The 19,038-nt window shown below is 44.2% G+C and overlaps 1 protein-coding gene across 7 annotated transcripts in view; it reads right to left on the bottom strand.

Annotated features, from left to right (window-relative positions):
- The window catches only part of HELQ (helicase, POLQ like), a 187,628-nt gene that overhangs the window by 66,140 nt on the left and 102,450 nt on the right, over positions 1-19,038 (bottom strand). For 6 of the 7 annotated variants that reach the window (XR_003856394.1, XM_029599498.1, XM_029599489.1 and 3 more), the window contains one exon: positions 2,029-2,251. The exons of the other annotated variant lie outside the window; for it this stretch is intronic. Coding sequence is in view for 5 of the 6 variants with exons in the window: in XM_029599498.1 (XP_029455358.1) it covers positions 2,029-2,251 (223 nt within the window). In the remaining variant the exon portion in view is untranslated. The remainder of the gene's footprint in view (positions 1-2,028; positions 2,252-19,038) is intronic. 7 annotated transcript variants of the gene reach the window in all.

The raw sequence follows: 19,038 nt of genomic DNA, 5'->3' as shown, positions 1-19,038 counted from the left end.
TATAATAAACTTTATGCAATACTAAAATTAAAACCAATTTAAAAAGTGTATCACACAAATGACTGAGAAACACTGCATGCCAATTACTGTTATACTAGTTAGTACTGTAAGATGCACTGCTTGAGCACCGATGTTTTTATCCATTACTTGTATACTACTTGCACTTATCTATAGTGTATGTATTTCTACCACCAGCATGGACCCATTTTGCTGAGCCAATTAGCTGTCAGGTAGGTGGTTGGGGAACAGAATGTAATCTGTAGGAACAATGGACTTCAATCGAATGTTGCAAATGGGAGGGGAACCGACCCAGTTTTATTCTTAGCAGGATACTGATCCTCTACAGATTACATCCGCCTGTCAGGTGCTTGCCTTCTTTCAAGCCAGACAGACTGCACTGACTGACACTCTGAGTCACTATGACTTTCCTGCAACACTGTGTTTTCCTCTTTTTACAGTTATACCAGAAGCAAGTAGAGGTAGGGAGAGTGATTACCTCAGACTGCCTGACCGTATCCAAATCCAGCACAGCATCATAGAAGATTGGGAAGGCAGTCTAAGGAAAAGCCTTTTATAAATTAAATGTTATTGCCTCCCTGCTGCTCTCAAAGAATAGAGGGAGTGTATGCTGTCAAGTAGCTCCTGCTGCCAAATCCACCAGGGAACACAGTCACTTGGGATCACCCGGTGCTTAACCCATTGGTGCAGGAACACCGACCCTGACTAACGGGCTGATACAGTAAACCACGCGGGAGAGCCGGCGCGCGCACAGGCCACTCTCCTGTGTGCGCGATTCAGTAACTTAATTTAAATTAGGGCCCGCGGTAAAAAGAGGCACTAGGGACACTAGCGCGTCCCTAGCGCCTCTTTTTTGACGGAAGAGGTGGCTGTCAGCAAGTTTGACAGCCGACGCTCAATTTTGCCTGCGTCAGTTCTCAAACCCACTGTCAGCCACGGGTTCGGAAACCGGACGCCGGCAAAATTGAGCGTCCGGTTTTCAACCTGCGAGCTGCGGGCCCATTTTAAATTTTTTTTTTTTTTTTTTTTAATATTTGTAACTTTTTTTTTTTTTAACTTTTGGGGCCTCTGACTTAATATCGTCATGATATTAAGTAGGAGGGTGCACAGAAAAGCAAAAACTGCTTTTCTGTGCACTTCCCCAGCACCAGCAGAAATTAACGCCTACCTTTGGGTAGGCGCTAATTTCTTAAAGTAAAATGTGCGGCTTGGCTGCACATTTTACTTACTGTATCGTGCGGGAATGACTAATAGGGCCATCAACATGCATTTGCATGTTGTGGGCGCTATTAGTTTCAGGGGGGTTGGACGCGCGTTTTCGACGCGCTATTACCCCTTACTGAATAAGGGGTAAAGCTAGCGTGTCGAAAATGCGCGTTCAAATGCCGGTTAACAGTGCGCTCCACTGGAGCGCACTGTACTGTATTGGCCTGTAAGTCGGTTCCCAAAAGGGAAGGACGTTCACCCAGATGGCCTCCAAGACTCAGCCTATGCTTCACAAGAAACCTGGGCCTAAATCTTTCCCAGAAGCAACCTACTCATTGCTGCAGCATCAGGCCATGTGTCTGCACCCTCTGCTGGGGATATAAAATACTGAAGAGCCAAAGGCAAAAACAGACTCCTGAAAGAAGAGTGAAATCAACTTTGTGCTTTCTTTTCTTTATCTCCATCTGTGGCGGGCCTATGGTGGGCTCTGAATAATTGATGATGGTTAAGTTATGTTCCTGATAATTTCGGTTTAATACAGACTACCTCCTGGGATTTTTTGTTTGTTTGTTTTTGTGATGCTATTTTGAAGTTGTTTTTTGAAGAATTATTTACTGTTTTATTATTTTGTATATGATGTAATCAAATTGTTTTATGTACGTTTTATTGTAAATTGCTTAGACCTATTTTGCATTAAGCGATTAATAAATTTTAATAAATGGAAAAATGAAATGAAATGAACCTGCAAAGTGAAATGAGGTCAATTCCCTAAGAAAAATAAGATATCAAAGGTTGAACAATTACCTTTGAATATGGCCTGACCTAACTTTGAGACTCGTAGCGTTCCTTGGTATTCCTGCTCTCTTTCACTGGCCAGTTTTCCACTTATAAGCTTTTTTTCCATCAGATATTCCAGCGATTCCCTTGTAATATCCCAAATACTTTTTTCCTTGCATAGGTGTTTTTGTTGAACACTAAACAGCGTGCCACACATGAAATGGTAGATTTCTTCTGGTGTCTGTGAGATCTGTAACATTTAGCAAACATGTACAACACTGTCTACAAACAAGCTGATTTTAAGTGGAAAGAACCTTTCAAAAGTGCATGACAGAATTCCTAGAAAATACAGGTTAAGGCACTCATTAAGAAACTACTACATGCGTACAGAACCCAAGAGACCAAAGATAATTTGTGTAAATTTGCAGCACTTTATGTAATATCCCCTCCAACACATGAAGGAAAACATTTAGTTTTCCTCCCTTTTCATAGCTTGTTCATATTCCTCTTCAGATGGCTTGCTTAGAGAAGGAATGAGCAGTTCCTGTCCAGGTTTTTAGGATATTTCTATTGAATATGCATGAAAGATTTGCATATAACTGAGGAAGAATTCATGCAAATCTCTCTCATTCATATTCTTTAGGACTATACTGAAAACCCGAACAGTTTGGGGCCCTTGTGGACTGACGTTACTCACCCCTGGCTTAGACAACTTCAGGTTCCTTCACTGGCTGAGGGCTGGTTGAGATTCAGACTTCTGTGTGGCCCTTCTGTCAGCAAAAATTACTTCCGTAGTAGCAGTTGCCTTAACATATCATCTCTATGAAGTCCCTGCTCCCAACTGTCCCCAGACAAGGAGACTGGAACCCTCAAATCACCTGTGGCCCCCTATATAACCAATCTACGAGACCAGTCTTTTTCCATTTTTTAATACATTACAGTAAATTTTCATACCACCTACTCTATGATAAACTGTATTTTAAAAGATCCTTTTGCTAGAAGATCACTGTTATTGACTGACACACCCACACCTGTACTTCTGCTAGTGGCAGCGCATACAGTGGAAAAGCAGGCTCTAGGAGAATTTCTCTCAGTGCACTTTTTTCCCCAAATTAAACTGCTTTCTAATAAGATTCTTAGGTGCTGCTGCTGCTCAGACCAACTCGGTCTTCCTTGTTATCCAGCCCAGCCACATGGGAAATGTTCCTCTTAACAGTAGATGGAGGCAGAAGCCCAAACTTTGAACTGCTGATTTCCTCTATATAGTCTGGTGCTGCCAAGAAAGCCTGTAGTAATTCTCTGCCTCCAGCAAATGTGATGGATGGGTGCTGCTAACAAAAAAAAAAAAAAAAAAGAGATCCAGTATAGTCTTCTGGTTCAACAAGTTAAAGCCAGGAAAGAGTCAGGCTGACTGATCTTCCTTTTCTGCAGGAACTCTGGATCCAGAAGAGACAAGACCCGCCGAAACAGCTGAGAATGGAGCTGGCTTCCCAAAAACCCCTCCAGCTCCTGCCATTAAGTAGCCAACTTGATAAAGTTGGGAAAGAGAGAGGCAGGAGTAATGTGGAAGCAAGACAGGGGAGGTACAGCTTGCAAGGCTTTACAGTGACTGTCTTCCTCCTCCACCCCCTCTCCCCCCAAACAGTGCCAGAGATGGTCCAGAGGGGAAGAAAGTGTGGATGCTGCAGGGCTTGCTAACAATACAGCATGGTGGGCATCTTTTGTCTGACCTGTTATGGGGAACAGTGGCCAAATACCCCTGGAGAAAGGTAAGGGGGACATGGCTGAGAAATGGGGCAGTGCGCTGGCAGGCAGCAAAGGAGGGATCCCAAACAGCATCAGCCTCAAACCAGGCACAGGTGTCAATGGATGGAACTTGAGAGAGGCCCAAGAGAATGGGGAATGGAGAGCACACTCTAAAGAGGCTATACAAGAATTTTCTCCAGAATATATAAAGTTGAGGCATAAAGCCTATTAGGAGATAAAGGGGCTAACAGACGAAGTCCTGGGGAACTCAGGGTAAAAGGGGGAGTGTTCACTTTCAGACCCCAGGGGACCAGGATTCTCTCCCTGCTTGGCATAGGGAAGAGAGCCCTTGCTGACAAGATCACTGGCATCACCTAGTGGATAGAATGAGCAGATAGAGGATGATGACCAAGTATATTCAGAAGAAGAGGAAGGAGAGCTAATTTCATCCTGGGGAGAGGAGGTGGCAAATAAGGCTGTTCAGGAAGACAGAACTGGCAGCACTTGTTGACAAGATGATGCAGTCCCTAAAGTTGACAGAGACCCAGGCAAAGGAATCAGAGTCCAGGAGAGACCAGATTTTGGCAGGAATTAAGAAACTGCAAAAGTCTTTCCTCTGCATGCCACTAATCGAGGATACAATTACCGTTGAATGGGAGATACTAGATGTAACCCTCATGACCAGAATGTCCATGAATATGCTGTACCCAATACAGAACGAAAAGAAAGACAGGCAGTTTCGAAAGCCCAATGCCTCAATAGAAGTAATCGCACACAAAATGACCATCCCAACTCAGGGAATGCCAGTGCTAAAAGACTCATTGGATTAAAAAAAGTGGAAACATTGCTAAAAAGATCCTTTGAATAAGCAAGTTTATTGTTACAGGCAGTGGTTTGTGGTGGTTATGTGGCCAGGGCTATGATTCTATGGATTCAGCAGTCCCAGCCGGAGTCAGAAAATGATGGCTCTCAGACCCATAGTGGAGAAGTAGCCTGCTTGGAGTCAGAGGCAGCTTTCCTAGCAGATATTTTATACAACCTAATTAGAATGGCAACCAAACAACTGGTGATGATGTAACTGCTAGATAGTTGTTATGGCTTAGAAACCGGTCAGCAGAATTAGCATTCAAGATCCAACTAAGTAAACTCCTATTCAAAAGGCGACTGCTCTTTAGAGAGAAACTAAAGAAACTGGTAAAGGAATGAAGGGAATCAAAGCCTCAGAAGCTTCTAGAAAGTAGATTCAGAGAAGCTTTGAGAAGAAGCTTCCCGTGAAGCATTTATAGAGATGCCAAGCACTACAAGTCTGGGAGGCCTTACCATCACTCAGAGGGTGATGCAGCTGAATAGGACATAACCTGGCAGAAGGCAGGCTTGAAAAGGGAACTCCCATGGTTAAGCAGCAGTCAGGGGTATTCCAGTAGGTGGAAGACTAAACTGCTTCAATGAGAAGTGGATCCACATAACAATGGGTCCTCAAGATTATTAGGCAAGGTTATGCGCTAAAGTTAGCAGTCCCAGTTTCTTCTCTTCATCTTGCAGGTCTCCTTAAAGAGGAGAGCAATTCAGGCAACAACAGAACAACTTCTTCAAACAGAAGCCACAATTCTGGCACCCCAGGCAGAAAGAAGCAAGGGAAGATGGAGAAATTTTGCCTGTTAATTTTCTTTCCATGAGTCCTGCTACACATCCAGTGAGTCTATACAGGTGAGTTGTAGAGGTGCATAAAGTTTCCCCCCTACCAGTAAATGGAGGCAGAGCGCATAGTTTTCCTCTGTGACATCATCGCCACTATGTAGACGTGGTGCAGCACTGATAGAAACTAATAATCCTTTGACAACGCATTGAAAAACTATCACAGACTGATCAGAGAAAAAGAACTAAACATTTGTTGAGAAAATGCTCAGACTTGGAACAACCTTTCCCAAAAAGGGATGAAGACAATCATAGACTAACAAAACTCTCTTTTTTGCTTCATATGTACACGTATAAGACAAATTTTCACGAGAGGCCCAACTTCTTGGGAGAGTCTTGGACTGGTGTAGCAGGACTCATCGAAAGAAAATTAACAGGTAATTTCTCCTTCCACAGAAGTCTAGCGACTCCATACAGGCACGAAGTACCAAAGCTCCACTAACCTGGGAAGAAGGAAGTAAAGACAGCTCTGAGAATCCCAGCTCCATAAGCAGAGTCCTTCTTAGCAAGCACATTCAATCTGTAATGCCTTGCATATGAATGCAAGGATGACCAAGAAGTCCCCTTACAAATACTGAACAGCACAACAACTGCTTCCACCAAAAACTGAGTTTTTGTAAAAATGAACAAGAATGTCAGTGACCCACCAACCCTTGAGTAAGAAAAGCTGAAGAAATTGTCTCTGATCCATCTTGCTAAGATAACTTTAAAAACCTCATCTTTAAAAGGCCTTCCAAAATAGCACAAACAGGCTGTCTGTTATACAAAGAATTAGTGAACTCCAGATACTGACAAATATCTGGAGTTCATTGGGGTATTCCCAATGAATACCCAGTAATCCCAAAGATCTATTATTGCCCCGGCATACCTCCATCAAAAATGCTAACAGAGGAAGACTGATTCAAGAGAAATAGAGACATCACCTTTGGCAAGAAAGATGGCACAGGCCAAAGGATACAGTTAGGTGCTATAATCAGAAAAAAGATCCCTGCAAGACAAGACCTGTATTTCCAAAATACGGCGAGCTGAACACATAGCCACTAGAACAAACAGCTTTCAAGGCAAGGTCCTTAATCAAAACCTGTTTGAGAGACTCAGAGAGGTAAAACCAATGCCCGAAAACTAATTGAAGGCCTCACTAAAGAAACAAAGATCAAAAGGAAGGGTGTAACTTCTTCACACCTTGAAGAAGTGAGACACTTCCGGATGAGCCCCAACCCCAAGGAAGCACTCCAAACTTAAAGCATGCAAAAATGGAGATATCTGTGCTCTTCCTCTCTACTGGAATATGAAAATAAGCCACTGACAGATCCAGAAAATCCAGGAATTTGCCCTGCTGAACAGCCATTAACAGTGAGCGAAGAGTTTCCATTCTCAAATGAGACGTAGAGTTTGTTGTTCACTCCCTTCAAATCGAGAATGGGTCAGAAAGTTCTATCTTTTAGGGAAATATAAATACCATCCATGATCCTGTTCGATTAGAGGAACTGGAACCACTGTTTGCAATTGCTGAAGCCGCATTAGCCTGCTGATGAGGACTGCTCTTCATTTGGTAACTGTGTACAGGGAGACACCAAAAGCATAAGGAAAGGAGTGGCCAATTCTAAGACCTAACTGAGGCAGATTACCTCTAAAACACATTAAAACGAGGTTATGTGCGTTCATAGTAAAAAAAAAAAAAAAAAAAAAGTTATAATCAACTGCTTACCACAAACAACAGCGAGTGAACCGGCCCCACTTCACTGAGAAGTCAGACTAATTTTCAGGGAGGAAGAGTTGTCAGATCTAGGTTTTCAGAATCCACAAAAGGACTAGCTTTCACCCCTACAAGCCCTGAAAACAGTAAGAAAATGCTATTTTGCCAGACCCATAATCTCTGGCTTCTCAAAACAGACAACTTCTATCAGAGCGGTGGAATGGGTCTTATCTTCAGGGAGCCTGTGCAGCTTTGGTTCTGCAAGATTCTTGGCTAGCTGTTCCAGATCGATTAGAAGTTTCCCTTTGAATGGAAGCTTCCTTAAATGAGACTTAGACCAAGAGTCCTTTAACCAGTTGCAGAGCTAAAGGAGTCTTCTGACGACCATGACTGAAGCCACTGAGTGAGAACAACCTTGGAGCATATCAAAGAGAAGCCATCCTAACAGCTTCCTCCCCTTCTGGGAGTTATGAAATCCACCACAATAGTTCCTATTTCATGATGCCATTACAAATAGAGATTTGTACTGCAAGAGCCGAAAAGTAAATAAATGTTTCAAGGGGAGTTCAATCTTTCTGACCTCAGGGTCCTTAAAAAAAAAAAGAAAAGAACTATACTCACCAGGAATAGCTGTATAACTGGTAAATGCAGTAACCACAGCATTCACCGGAGGAATTGAACAAACATTGTACTGTGTCAAGTGAAAAAGGATAATGCTTAAAAAGGTTCCTCACACCCTTGAGGCCACTCTCAGAACTCACATTCTACTAGGACCATCACTTCTACCTCTAAATATAAAGAGAAGGCATTAATGAATTTGCGGATCCCTTTGATGATGGAATTTCAATGAAAAAGCCAAATAATAGAGTCATCCTCCCTATCTGAAGGAACATCAACTTCCTTCAGAGAAGTCCAGCTGGCAGAGTCCAAAGGCTCCTTGGGCTCTTCCTGAATTTCCACCTTGTCAGAGGGTATTGACTGCCCAGGCCCTCTGGGGCACTAACTGGACATTGGATCTTCCAGAAGCAACCTACTGCATATCAAGGAATAGAACTGCATTCCCCCCCCCCCCCCCTACACCAAGCTGCTGCAGTGTATGAAAGGCCCTGTGCAGAAAATGAAAAAACCCGGGAAGTGCCCAAACCCCAGAGACTGACTGAAGAACTCCTTATTTGAGGGATTAGCAGATGGGGCCAACACCAAGGAAGCGGTAAATAAAGCTGCCAAATTGGCCTGAAACTATAGAAAACCTGAAGGCCCCCGCAAAAGAAAATCCCAAAAGGACAAACCATGGGACTTGAGGCCTCCCCTGAACTGAGCTCTGCCCATGGCACACCAAAAGAGGCCTTCCCCGCCACTGCCATCAGAGCAGCAATCTTGCTACCGAGGAATTTAGAAGACTCCCTCGGTATTTAACCCACGCACCCACACGCCGCACAAAGAAGTCCTGGAACAGAAGCAACTTCCTTGCAGAAGCATGCTCCACATCTGTGGCTGTACTCCAGCCTAACCATTGTTTAAGAGAAAAACAGTTCTAACCAGGAAAGACATCCACTGACCCCACCCCTCCGTCCTGCAGGCATTTACTCAGAAAGGAGTCTGAAACAGGTAATAGCTGCTCTGCCAGAAGGCTCCCTACCGTAGAAAGGCTTCCTTGCAGCTTTTTCTTTTTTTTTTTCAACTCGGCAGAATGCTGGGCAGAAGGGGATAGAAGGGAGGTCAGCAAGAGAATTCTCTACAGAGAAAATAGCCCAGAAATGTAAGACTCCTCAAATAGAGGAAGTGACGTCAGCGAGCTATATGGCTGCCTGAAAAGGGAGCTCCTCGGCAAGCCGCTCTTAATTGCGGGAGGAAGTGACGTCAGCGAGCTATATGGCTGCCTGAAAAGGGAGCTCCTCGGCAAGCCGCTCTTAATTGCGCATTTTTGGGCATACCTGCGAGCTGAAAAGCGGATCTTTAGCTGCAAGAGGACACTAATCAGGTCAGGATGACTTCTAAAAAGAAAGGGATCAATCTCCAGTCTTTTTCATACCGCAAAGGCGAAGTGCCCGGTACGGCCCACGAGGCGGGGGAACAAGATGGCGCCGACGCGGTAGCGCTGACCGGCGCACTGGATGAAGATTCAGCTCCCCTGAACGCTGATGAAGTCCCGACTAGGAGGGAATTTCGGGAGTGGTTTGGGGAGATTAGAACGGACTTGAAATCATATAAAAAGGAAATCGCGACGATCATTAATGATTTTCAAGAAGAGCTCTCCTCAGTGGGCAGACGGGTCGATGATATCGATACACGCCTTGACTATCAGGAAGAATCCTCTAAAAATCATACTGAACAGCTAGCGGACCTACAGGAAGAAAATGCGGCCATGAAATCCAAGTTAGCTGACCTCGAAAATCGGGCTCGCAGGGGAAACCTTAGATTCAGGGGATTTCTGGAAACCCCTGAAAATGCTGACTGTACTGCCCTCATCCAGCGCTTCAGCTTATTTTTGCTGCATTCCACGACGGAATTTAAGGATGCCAGCCTAGACAGTATTAAATTGGACCGTGCTCATAGAGTGCTTCGCGCACCGGGCACCAATCAGGCATGCGATGTCATTGTTTGCTACCACGAATACGCCATGAAAGAAAAGATAGCTAATATAGCCAGGAAACAAATCCGATGGGCCTGGGAGGAGCAAGAAATATCGGTTTATGCGGATTTATCTCAGGCCACTCTATCGAATCGGCAGGAGTTGAGAGAAGCCACTGCCTTCCTCAGAAAGGAAAATGTTAAATACAGATGGCTGCACCCGTTTGGCCTTCAGTATACTTGGGAGGGCAAGTCCTCTCGTATTCTTACAGCAGTGGAGGCAGCCTCCCAACTAAAAGATAGAGGCTTCTCCCCATCTGGATCCCAAGTGGCGGGGCCTGGCAGGATGTCATCTAAACACCAACCCCCCGATGGCAACGGGTGGGGGCCAGAAACAGTCGCCTAAAAAGAAACTCAGATCATCGGAGGCCTCCGGAGGCGGCAACTTGACATTAAACCTACGACAAACGGGTTTGATAACCTCTCTGAGGCCTTAATCCGGTGGCAAGGATTAATTGAGCAAGTTCTCTTGTTAATGTTTTCTTTAGCTGTTTTGTTATTATGATGGCAATCTTTACTGCTTTTGTAGTACACTAGCCCACTTAGATTTTATGTATGCCTGGTGGCTTGCGGGAGCATGCAGCTCCTGATTGATATATTCCTCCTTAAAAGGATTACAGATGAGCCTGCGTGGAGATATTAGCAGGCTACGAAGGGGGGGTAGGGAGGGTGGGGGGGGATGTTCGGAAATTTATGTTCTATTATTAGTATGTATGAGGGGGAGAGTCAACTACTGTTCCATGAAATGCAGATATCTATCCTTGTTGAGAGTTCTGATTCCACTACGATGTCTGTGATATGTATGTATAGCCTACCCGCGCAGCATAGTTTGTTGGGGGAGGAGGTGAAAATGGGACTTACTGCCACTTGTATTTTATGTGCGATAGCACGGTGGAGGTTACTGGCCTATCTTATTATTTGATTCCTAATCATGGCCTCATTCCGTGTAGTATCCCTTAATGTTAAGGGATTAAATACCCCATATAAACGCCATAGCTTGTTTAAAGAATTAAATCTGCTTAAAGCAAATGTGGTGTTTCTACAAGAATCTCACCTAAAACGCAAGTATGAGGGCCTGCTTAAACATCCGCAGTTCCCTTATCAGTTTTTCACTCCATGCAAAAACTCCACCAAATATGCAGGGGTATGTATTTTGCTTGTCCAACACCTGGTGTTTGAGCAACGAGCCTGTATAACTGATCCGAAGGGACGTTACTTACTACTGAGGATTGCGATAGATGGTCAAGAATATACCTTGGTAAACTTATATGCCCCTAACCAAGATCAGGGGTCATTTTTCAAAGAAATCAACAACTTGCTCTTGTTACAGGGAAAGGGGCATTTAATCCTGGGGGGAGATCTCAATGTGGCTAGACAACCAGGGCTGGATACCTCAAGGGGGAGTGCGTCCCTGGCGCCTACCCACAGGCAGCAGCTACAGAAGCTGATGGACGATTGTCAATTAGTGGATGTGTGGAGAATGCACTTTCCAAAATCCCGTTCCTATACATATTACTCAGCCTCTCATACCACTTACTCCAGAATTGACTATCTAATGGTTGACAAGGCCATAATGTCTTGCGTTTCCAAACCCGATATAAGCCCAGTAGCTTGGACAGATCACGCTGCGGTCCTGATGGATATCAATATACCACAGTACGCCAAGGGGGCGAGATTCTGGCGCCTAAATGATTCATTATTGTCAGATGAGGATTTCACTAAATCCCTAATTCAACAGACTCAAGAATTTTTCAATATCAATGCCACCGGGGAGGTGAATCCGCCTGTAGTTTGGGACTCGTTTAAGGCTTACATTAGGGGTCTATTAATCTCCAGGGCGTCTTTCCTCAAGAAAAGGGACACACAGAAAGTATGTGAGCTGCGCCAACGATTAAGCCAACTTACCCATGCCCACCAACTCTCAGGGGCCAAGAGACTTTGGCGACAAATATTAAAGACTAGAGAGGAGCTATCAAGGTTGGGGGCTGAGTCTCTGGCGCACTCCTTGAACGTAGTCAAGCAGGTCTATTTTGAAGGGGGAAATAAGGCAGGTCGGATCCTAGCCCGTAAGCTTAAACAAATCACATATCAGAATACTATTTCCAAGATAAAAAATGGAAAGGGGGAGGTACTTACCACCAATACTGATATTCGTGACCGTTTCCTGGAATTTTATGGTAAATTATATGCTTCAGATGGTAATATTAGTAACTCTGATATAGACTCCTACTTGGATGGGGTACACCTACCCACCCTAACCCCTGAAGCACAAGCTCGGCTGGATGAAGAGATATCGTCCGCTGAAATCCTCCATGCAATTAAGTCATTAAAGAATGGAAAATCACTGGGCCCTGACGGGCTTACAGCTAAGTTTTACAAGTCATTGGCCCCCTATATAGTAGCTCACCTCCAAAAAGTGTTTAACTATCTGAGAGATGGAGGATCCTTGGCATACAATTCTAATCTTGCAGGGATTACAATTTTACTGAAATCGGGCAGGGACCCCGCCGCCTGTGGTTCATATAGACCCATATCATTAATAAATCTTGATCTGAAGATCTTAGCGAAAATAATCGCAGCTCGCATGAACTGCTTTATCACGTCATTGGTGCATCAAGATCAGGCGGGCTTTATGCCAGGGTGCTTGGCGGGCGATAATCTACGTAAATTGATTGATTTAATGTGGTGGGCTCATCACCACCGCCAGGAGACCATATTTCTCTCTATAGACGCGGAGAAAGCGTTTGATATGGTCCACTGGCCTTATCTGTTCAGGGTTCTGCAAAAGATGGGGTTTGGCCCGCGTTTCCACGCCTGGATAACCAGTCTATATAGTAACCCTAGGGCATGCCTAAAAATTAACGGGGGCTATTCAGATACCTTCCAAGTAGCTAGAGGGACGAGGCAGGGATGCCCCTTATCGCCCCTATTTGCCCTATTCCTCGAGCCCCTGGCCATTACTATCAGAGATAATGCCAAGGTAACCGGCTTTACGTTTGCCCAACAAGCCTTCAAAATAACGTTGTTCGCAGATGATATTATGTTTACCCTGACCAATCCCCATGACTCCCTTACGGCTATAGAGGATGATATCAGACGTTTCAGTCATGTTTCAGGGTTCAAAGTGAACTGGGACAAATCTGAAATTCTAAATATCACCTGTAGTCCCAGCACCGTTCAGGCGACACAACCATTCCACCCATTTCACTGGGCAAAACACACAATAAAATACTTGGGGGTTCATATTGCGTCGCATCCCAGGGATTTATATAGCCTCAATTACGTACCCCTACTTAAGAAATTAATGTTGGATATGGATAAGTGGGGTAGTCTTCCAATATCATGGTTGGGGCGTGTGGCCATAACAAAGATGAATATTCTCCCACGGCTGCTATATTTATTCCAGTCCCTGCCAGTCCCGATTCCATCAGAGCTCTTAAAACAATGGCAGAGTAAATTAATGAGGTTTCTGTGGAAAAGGAGGCCTCCTAGGGTAGCCCGCAGGGTGTTATACCAATCTAAGATGGAGGATGGTCTTGGTGTACCGAACCTCAGTTGGTATTATGTAGCAGCACAACTGCGCCCTCTGATCCTCTGGCACCAGTCCCGTGACCCTAAACATTGGGCGATAATAGAACAATCACAAACTCCTTTGATGCTTTGGCCGCCTTGGCGTGGCAGGACCCCAAGTCCTGGCGGCCCACGGGCCACATGCTACCTACCACCAGACACACGCTAAACCTCTGGAAAAGATGGAAGTGTAAACTAGTGGGTGACAAATCCTGTTATCATCTTACCCATCTGTTTAGTACTACTAAGTTTCAGCCAGGAATCCCACACACAGCCTTCCTCCTGTGGAAGGCTCATAACCTCAACAAGTTTGAGGATGTCTGGGGAGGGGAGGACATTCTATCCTTTGCATCGTTTAGAGATTATAATATGCCTCCTACTGAGTACCTGGCATATTCCCAGCTTCGTCACTTTTGTCATGGGGAGCGGGTTAAGGTGTGCTTAATGAAGGGAAAGTCGTTGTTTGAAGGTTACTGCTCTGTTCCCAGCCAATATAAAGGTCTTATTGCAAAAGTCTATAAACTATTGAATGCAAAACTACTAGACGATACCACACATATCCGGGCATGGAAGAAAGACTTACCCAGAGAATATATGGACTCGGATTGGGAGGCCCTTTTTGACTCTCTGAGTAAAGCCTCTGTATCATCGGCTTTGGTCAAAAACGGATATAAACAATTGTACCGATGGTATCTCACGCCTGAGCGTATGGCCAAAATCTCACCGACTATTTCTCCTCTATGTTGGCGAGGGTGTGCATCCGTCGGAACCTATATTCATATGTGGTGGTCGGGGGCTTGCATAATGCTGTTGTGGAGGCAGGTTGAGGACCACTTAACTAAGATATTGCATACACCGCTCCGATTACAACCTGACACAGCACTTCTGAATGCGCCCGATAGTGGCCATCAACCTGCTCATCGTGCATTGGTGGTACAGACCTGTATTGCAGTGAGGCTGGAAATAGCAAAGGACTGGAAGGCATGCCGAGGCCCAACCTTGGCGGCGGTGTTGGCAAGACTTGATCATGTCTGTACCCTGAGTAGATTAACAGCAGCAAAACACCATACCATCCAGCGTTTCCAGAAAACTTGGCAACCCCACCTGAGCTGGCTCGCTCACCAGAAGATATGAGCGTTCACTCTTCAATGTACAACACTCCAACACACAGTTCTGCTGGCATGCACACAATGATCTCGCCTCACACGGATACGCTTTCGGATCAGTCCCACCATGACTCTTTTTTGGGCTCATATAGCCGAGAAGGGACATTTACTGTTTTTTGTTATTAGTTTGACTTACCTGATGGGGACAGGGGTGACTCTTGCTCTCTAGCTGAACATCCAATTTCGGGGGAGGGGGGGGGAGGAGGGGGGACAGGGGGGAATTATAAAGAGTATCAAAATTGTTTAAAAAGTTTGTCTTTGTATCTGACTTCTTGTTAATAAAACTTTAAATGGAAAAAAAAAAAAAGACTCCTCAAATATATTTTTTCCCCTCACCTATACAGAGAATCCCCCCACCCCCCCAAAAAAAAAACCAACAAAAAAACCATGGCTCAACCAAGCACGATCTGGGACTGGGAATCAAAACGTGGGCTGGCTCACCTTGGAATACCAGGGGCCTGGCCCTAACAGCATCAATGTTTCTCAATATAAAATCTAAGGTGGGTTCGCTTGACTGAGTGTGCCAGAGCCTGGCCCCATCTGTGTCTTTGCTTCGCAATATAAAACCCTGCTGCATCACCTGCAAGTCCTACCATCTGCTGAAGGCAGAGAATACTGGTTTCTCTCACAATGTTGCACCATCTCTGTAAGGTGGCAATGTCACTGCCTCCTCCTGCTTTTCGGAGCAAACCACCCACTTGTATGGATTCACAGAACTAGAGTAGTGTTAAGGTTTTGAGGTGTTGCAGTGGATTCTTGGGTACTGCGGTGATGGCCACTCCCACAGGGGGGAGCCCCGTGAGGAACCGCAGTACTGGGCTAGACTCTAGACAGGCAGACACAGAATTCGTATTTATTATACAGCTTGGTGGTACTGCCCAGGGACGGCAGCAGTGAGATAACCCAGTAGAAGTAGTCCCGGGGTCCTCAGCAGAGGAGACCAGTCCCACGCTCAGGTAGATGGTGGGCTGCACAAGATAGTAGAGAAGTCCCGGATGCAGACTTGCAGCGCTGAAGCTGAAGGTGAAACAGACTGACAATGGTTAGTTACTCACTGAGGTAGATATCTGTATTGATGAAAATCCTGGCAGGTAGAAGTAATTGAACTGTAGGCACCAAGGTAGGGAGAGCAGGCCCTCGAGGAGCGAGTACCCGGTATCCCAAGATAGGTACCTGAAAGAAGCATAAGGACCCCCGAGGAGCGGGTACCCAGGTTAGAGATGAATGACCCCGAAGGGCAGAGAGAGAGCTTCCAGCGGCAGAGCAGCTTAGACCGAAGGCAATTCAATCCTTGCTAACTCGGTTTGTTAGCAAATGAAGGGCAGGCTAAATACCCAGATGTCGTGACATCACTCGGAGGGGATGCCCCCGAGGTTCCCGCCATGACGTAAATAAAGACGTGGGTGGCGTGCGCACCCTAGGAGGCCATCAGGAAAACCATGGCGAACACAGTCACTGTTGCGGGGACACCGGAGAGAGCGGCATGAAGACGCGGCAGCAGCCATCTTCCCAAGGCTTGAGGACAGAGAAGGAAGAAAGGTGAGGCACAGAGGTCGAAGCGTTCTGAGACAGACGGACGCAACAAGTAGCAGGAAGAAATATAAATTTCATTTACTTCAAATTCCCAACAAAGGAAGAAACCTTTTGCCCCTTACTAGATTTAAAACAGCTAAACAAACCCCTGAGGGTATCCCATTTTTTGTATGGAGACCATGAGGTCGGTTATCCTAGTGATGATAAAAAGGAGAGTTTCTAATATTGTTGGATCTGACAGAGGTATAGCTCCATATCCCTACCAGGAAAGACCAACAGAAGCTTCTACAGTTTGCTATATTAGAAAGATACTACCAATTCAAGGCCCTACGTTTGGCCTAGCCATAGTCCCATGAATCTTTAACCAAGGTAATAGTAGTAGAGGCAGCTTTTTTACACATGCAGGCCATTCTGGTAACTCAAATCTGGATGACTGGCTCATCTGAACCAAATCTTGGCAAGAGAGCCAACAAACCATTCTCAGAGTGTTGCACGTAATGGAAACTTTGGGCTGGATAGTGAACACACCCAAGAGTCAACTTCAACCCTCTCGGTCCCTGGTCTGTTTAGGAACCTGCTTTGATATGAAGCTAGGGATGGTATATATATATATACATGACACCAGAGAAGATTGCCAAATTGCAGGAGTCTTGTTGTAGAACTATTTCGTTTTCTGTTTGCATGTACTTGTGATTGGATTTTAAGTATGTTTTTATTGTAAACTGCTTAGATAAGCCACTTTACAGGCAGAATATTAAATTCAATAAATAATAACTTTAGAGCTTATTCAAAGCCATAGATTCTCTTATTAATACATCCTCTGTTTTATTTGCTGTGATTTTATGCAGTGCAGGCTGTGCTATCTGCTTAGACTGTTCTGTTGCTGCCACAGGGAGCACAATGGTAATAATGATTGTACAGAGTTTAAAACAGCTTTATAATCTCTGAGATGAAGGCTAGCATCGTTTTTCAACCATTAGAAACTGGTTGGTTGAATACTCTTAAGCCATACCTTAACATTCAAGGGTCTTTTTTTTTCTTTTAATTTTACCATGAATAAAGAAAGGTAGTGAAGATCTGACAGGCTCTTGGAGGATCCTCCTCTTCTTTTCCTTAATATATGTATATTTGCTCTGAATTGGTCAAATCAATAACCCTCTAATGGGAATTGGAGCATAACAAAATGTTGGCTTGCTACTCTGTAAAATTTACAGGCGCATGCCTTAGATATTTGCTATAAATTGGCTCAACTAAAAACCCTGTCAAAGAGCATGAGCAGTCTATGGGTGGCTCGAGGACAGATTACAGTCTGTGCTCCAGTTTTCTCTCGCATACTTTTATTACACACACTCAAATGATACATAGCAGCAGCTTACTTCAACAAAACTTCGTACCAAACACTTCATCCAAGCAGTATTTAAGAAAAGCTTCGGCCTCCCTTGCTCTCCTCTGAGCTTATGCTTTATTCCTGCTCAGAGGAGACACTTTGCACCCAGAATACCCTGTGTTAAGGTGGACTGAGCCCGGTCTATTAAGGTGTTTGGAGGATTTTTATAGGGTACTTTGCCACAAACCCTCGTAAGATTAAAGATTCATGACCCAAGAATCTTTTTTTTTTTTTTTATTAATTCAAATTGTTTGCCAGACCAGGAATAAATACTGCTGCTCCATCAGTAGTTCTTTCATCAGCTGGAGGCAAAGAATACTGGCTCAAACCCATCCGTGCTCAACGGATGTAGTAGTGATGTCACAGATTAAAAAAAAAAAAAAAGAAAGAAAAAAAAGAAAATGTTCTCTGCCTTCATCAGCTGGATGAGGGAACTAGCCCCAATTATTCTGGACTGGTGTAGCAGAAAGAAAAGGAAATTCATATTTCACTTTCAGAGTCACCTGCATATGGTGATAGTCTCAAACTACAAAATACATCAGCAGTAATACTTAGTAATATATTTTGTCTATTAGGAACTCATCCAGAACACAGGAGAGTAGTACAAGCGTCTTCTCTAGAAGGATGCTATATATACTCTTCTTCTAAGAGACTAATTAAGCTGTGCAAGGTACCCTCTATGGAGGCACAGAGTGGTTTTATTTTGGTGGGCTCCTTCTGGCTAGAAGACATTTCTTATCCTTTCAACATATAGCTCTCAAGCAATCAGCCAAAGTAGTCTCCCTAGTTTTCAAATAGGCTGGTTAATCTAGATATGCCACTCATATTTTAACTCTCACTCTTGGATTCTTATTTGCTTTAGCAACAATGCACTTAGTTACAGCCAGCTAGAAGACATACAAACACATCTTTCACAAACATTCATATTTCAGTAACCTTAAAATATAAGGAAAACTAGCAAGTCAAGTAAATCCATAAAACAAATCGTAAAACTTATCTGGTCATTTCTCCAAGAACTCTGACCAAGTCTTCCTAACAAGCATAAAGGGAATGAGGATTGAACATAGAAAAGGGTTGGACTGGAGGATGGGAAAGACTGAACAAGGGCATAGTATGAAGAAGAAAGATTGGGATAAGGAAAAAAATAAGGAAAGAACAACTTGAAAAAGAACAAGGGGAGAAAAAGAAAACAAAGAGATGAAAAGAAAATACAAGGAAAAACTCAGTGAGGCGAAAAAGACAACATCCAGTGACATTGGCTGCTCGATTCATTGCTTCAAACATCCATGCTTCACGTGCATAATGAGATACACTCTGTCGTACTGCTTGCTTGTTCTATAGCATTCCAATATCCTCAAAGTAAAATGAAATTCTAGCATTTGAGAAAAAAAAAAAACAAAAACCAACTCATCTACCCTGGTTTCACAGGTATGCATCAGGAGAAAACAGAGCTGCTTACCTGTAACAGGTGCTCTGAGGACAGCAGGATGTCAGTCCTCACATGGGTGACATCATCTAATGGAGCCCAGCACAGAAAAACTATGTCAGTTTCTAGAACTTTAGTGAGCCTCACTGGGCATGCTCAAGGCATGCTTCTATTCCATGAGTCTATA

Source organism: Rhinatrema bivittatum, chromosome 1, assembly GCF_901001135.1.
Source record: "Rhinatrema bivittatum chromosome 1, aRhiBiv1.1, whole genome shotgun sequence".
Classification (NCBI taxonomy): domain Eukaryota; kingdom Metazoa; phylum Chordata; class Amphibia; order Gymnophiona; family Rhinatrematidae; genus Rhinatrema; species Rhinatrema bivittatum.
The sequence above is the reverse complement of the archived record's forward strand: the minus strand, read 5'-3'. Positions and strand labels throughout refer to the sequence as shown.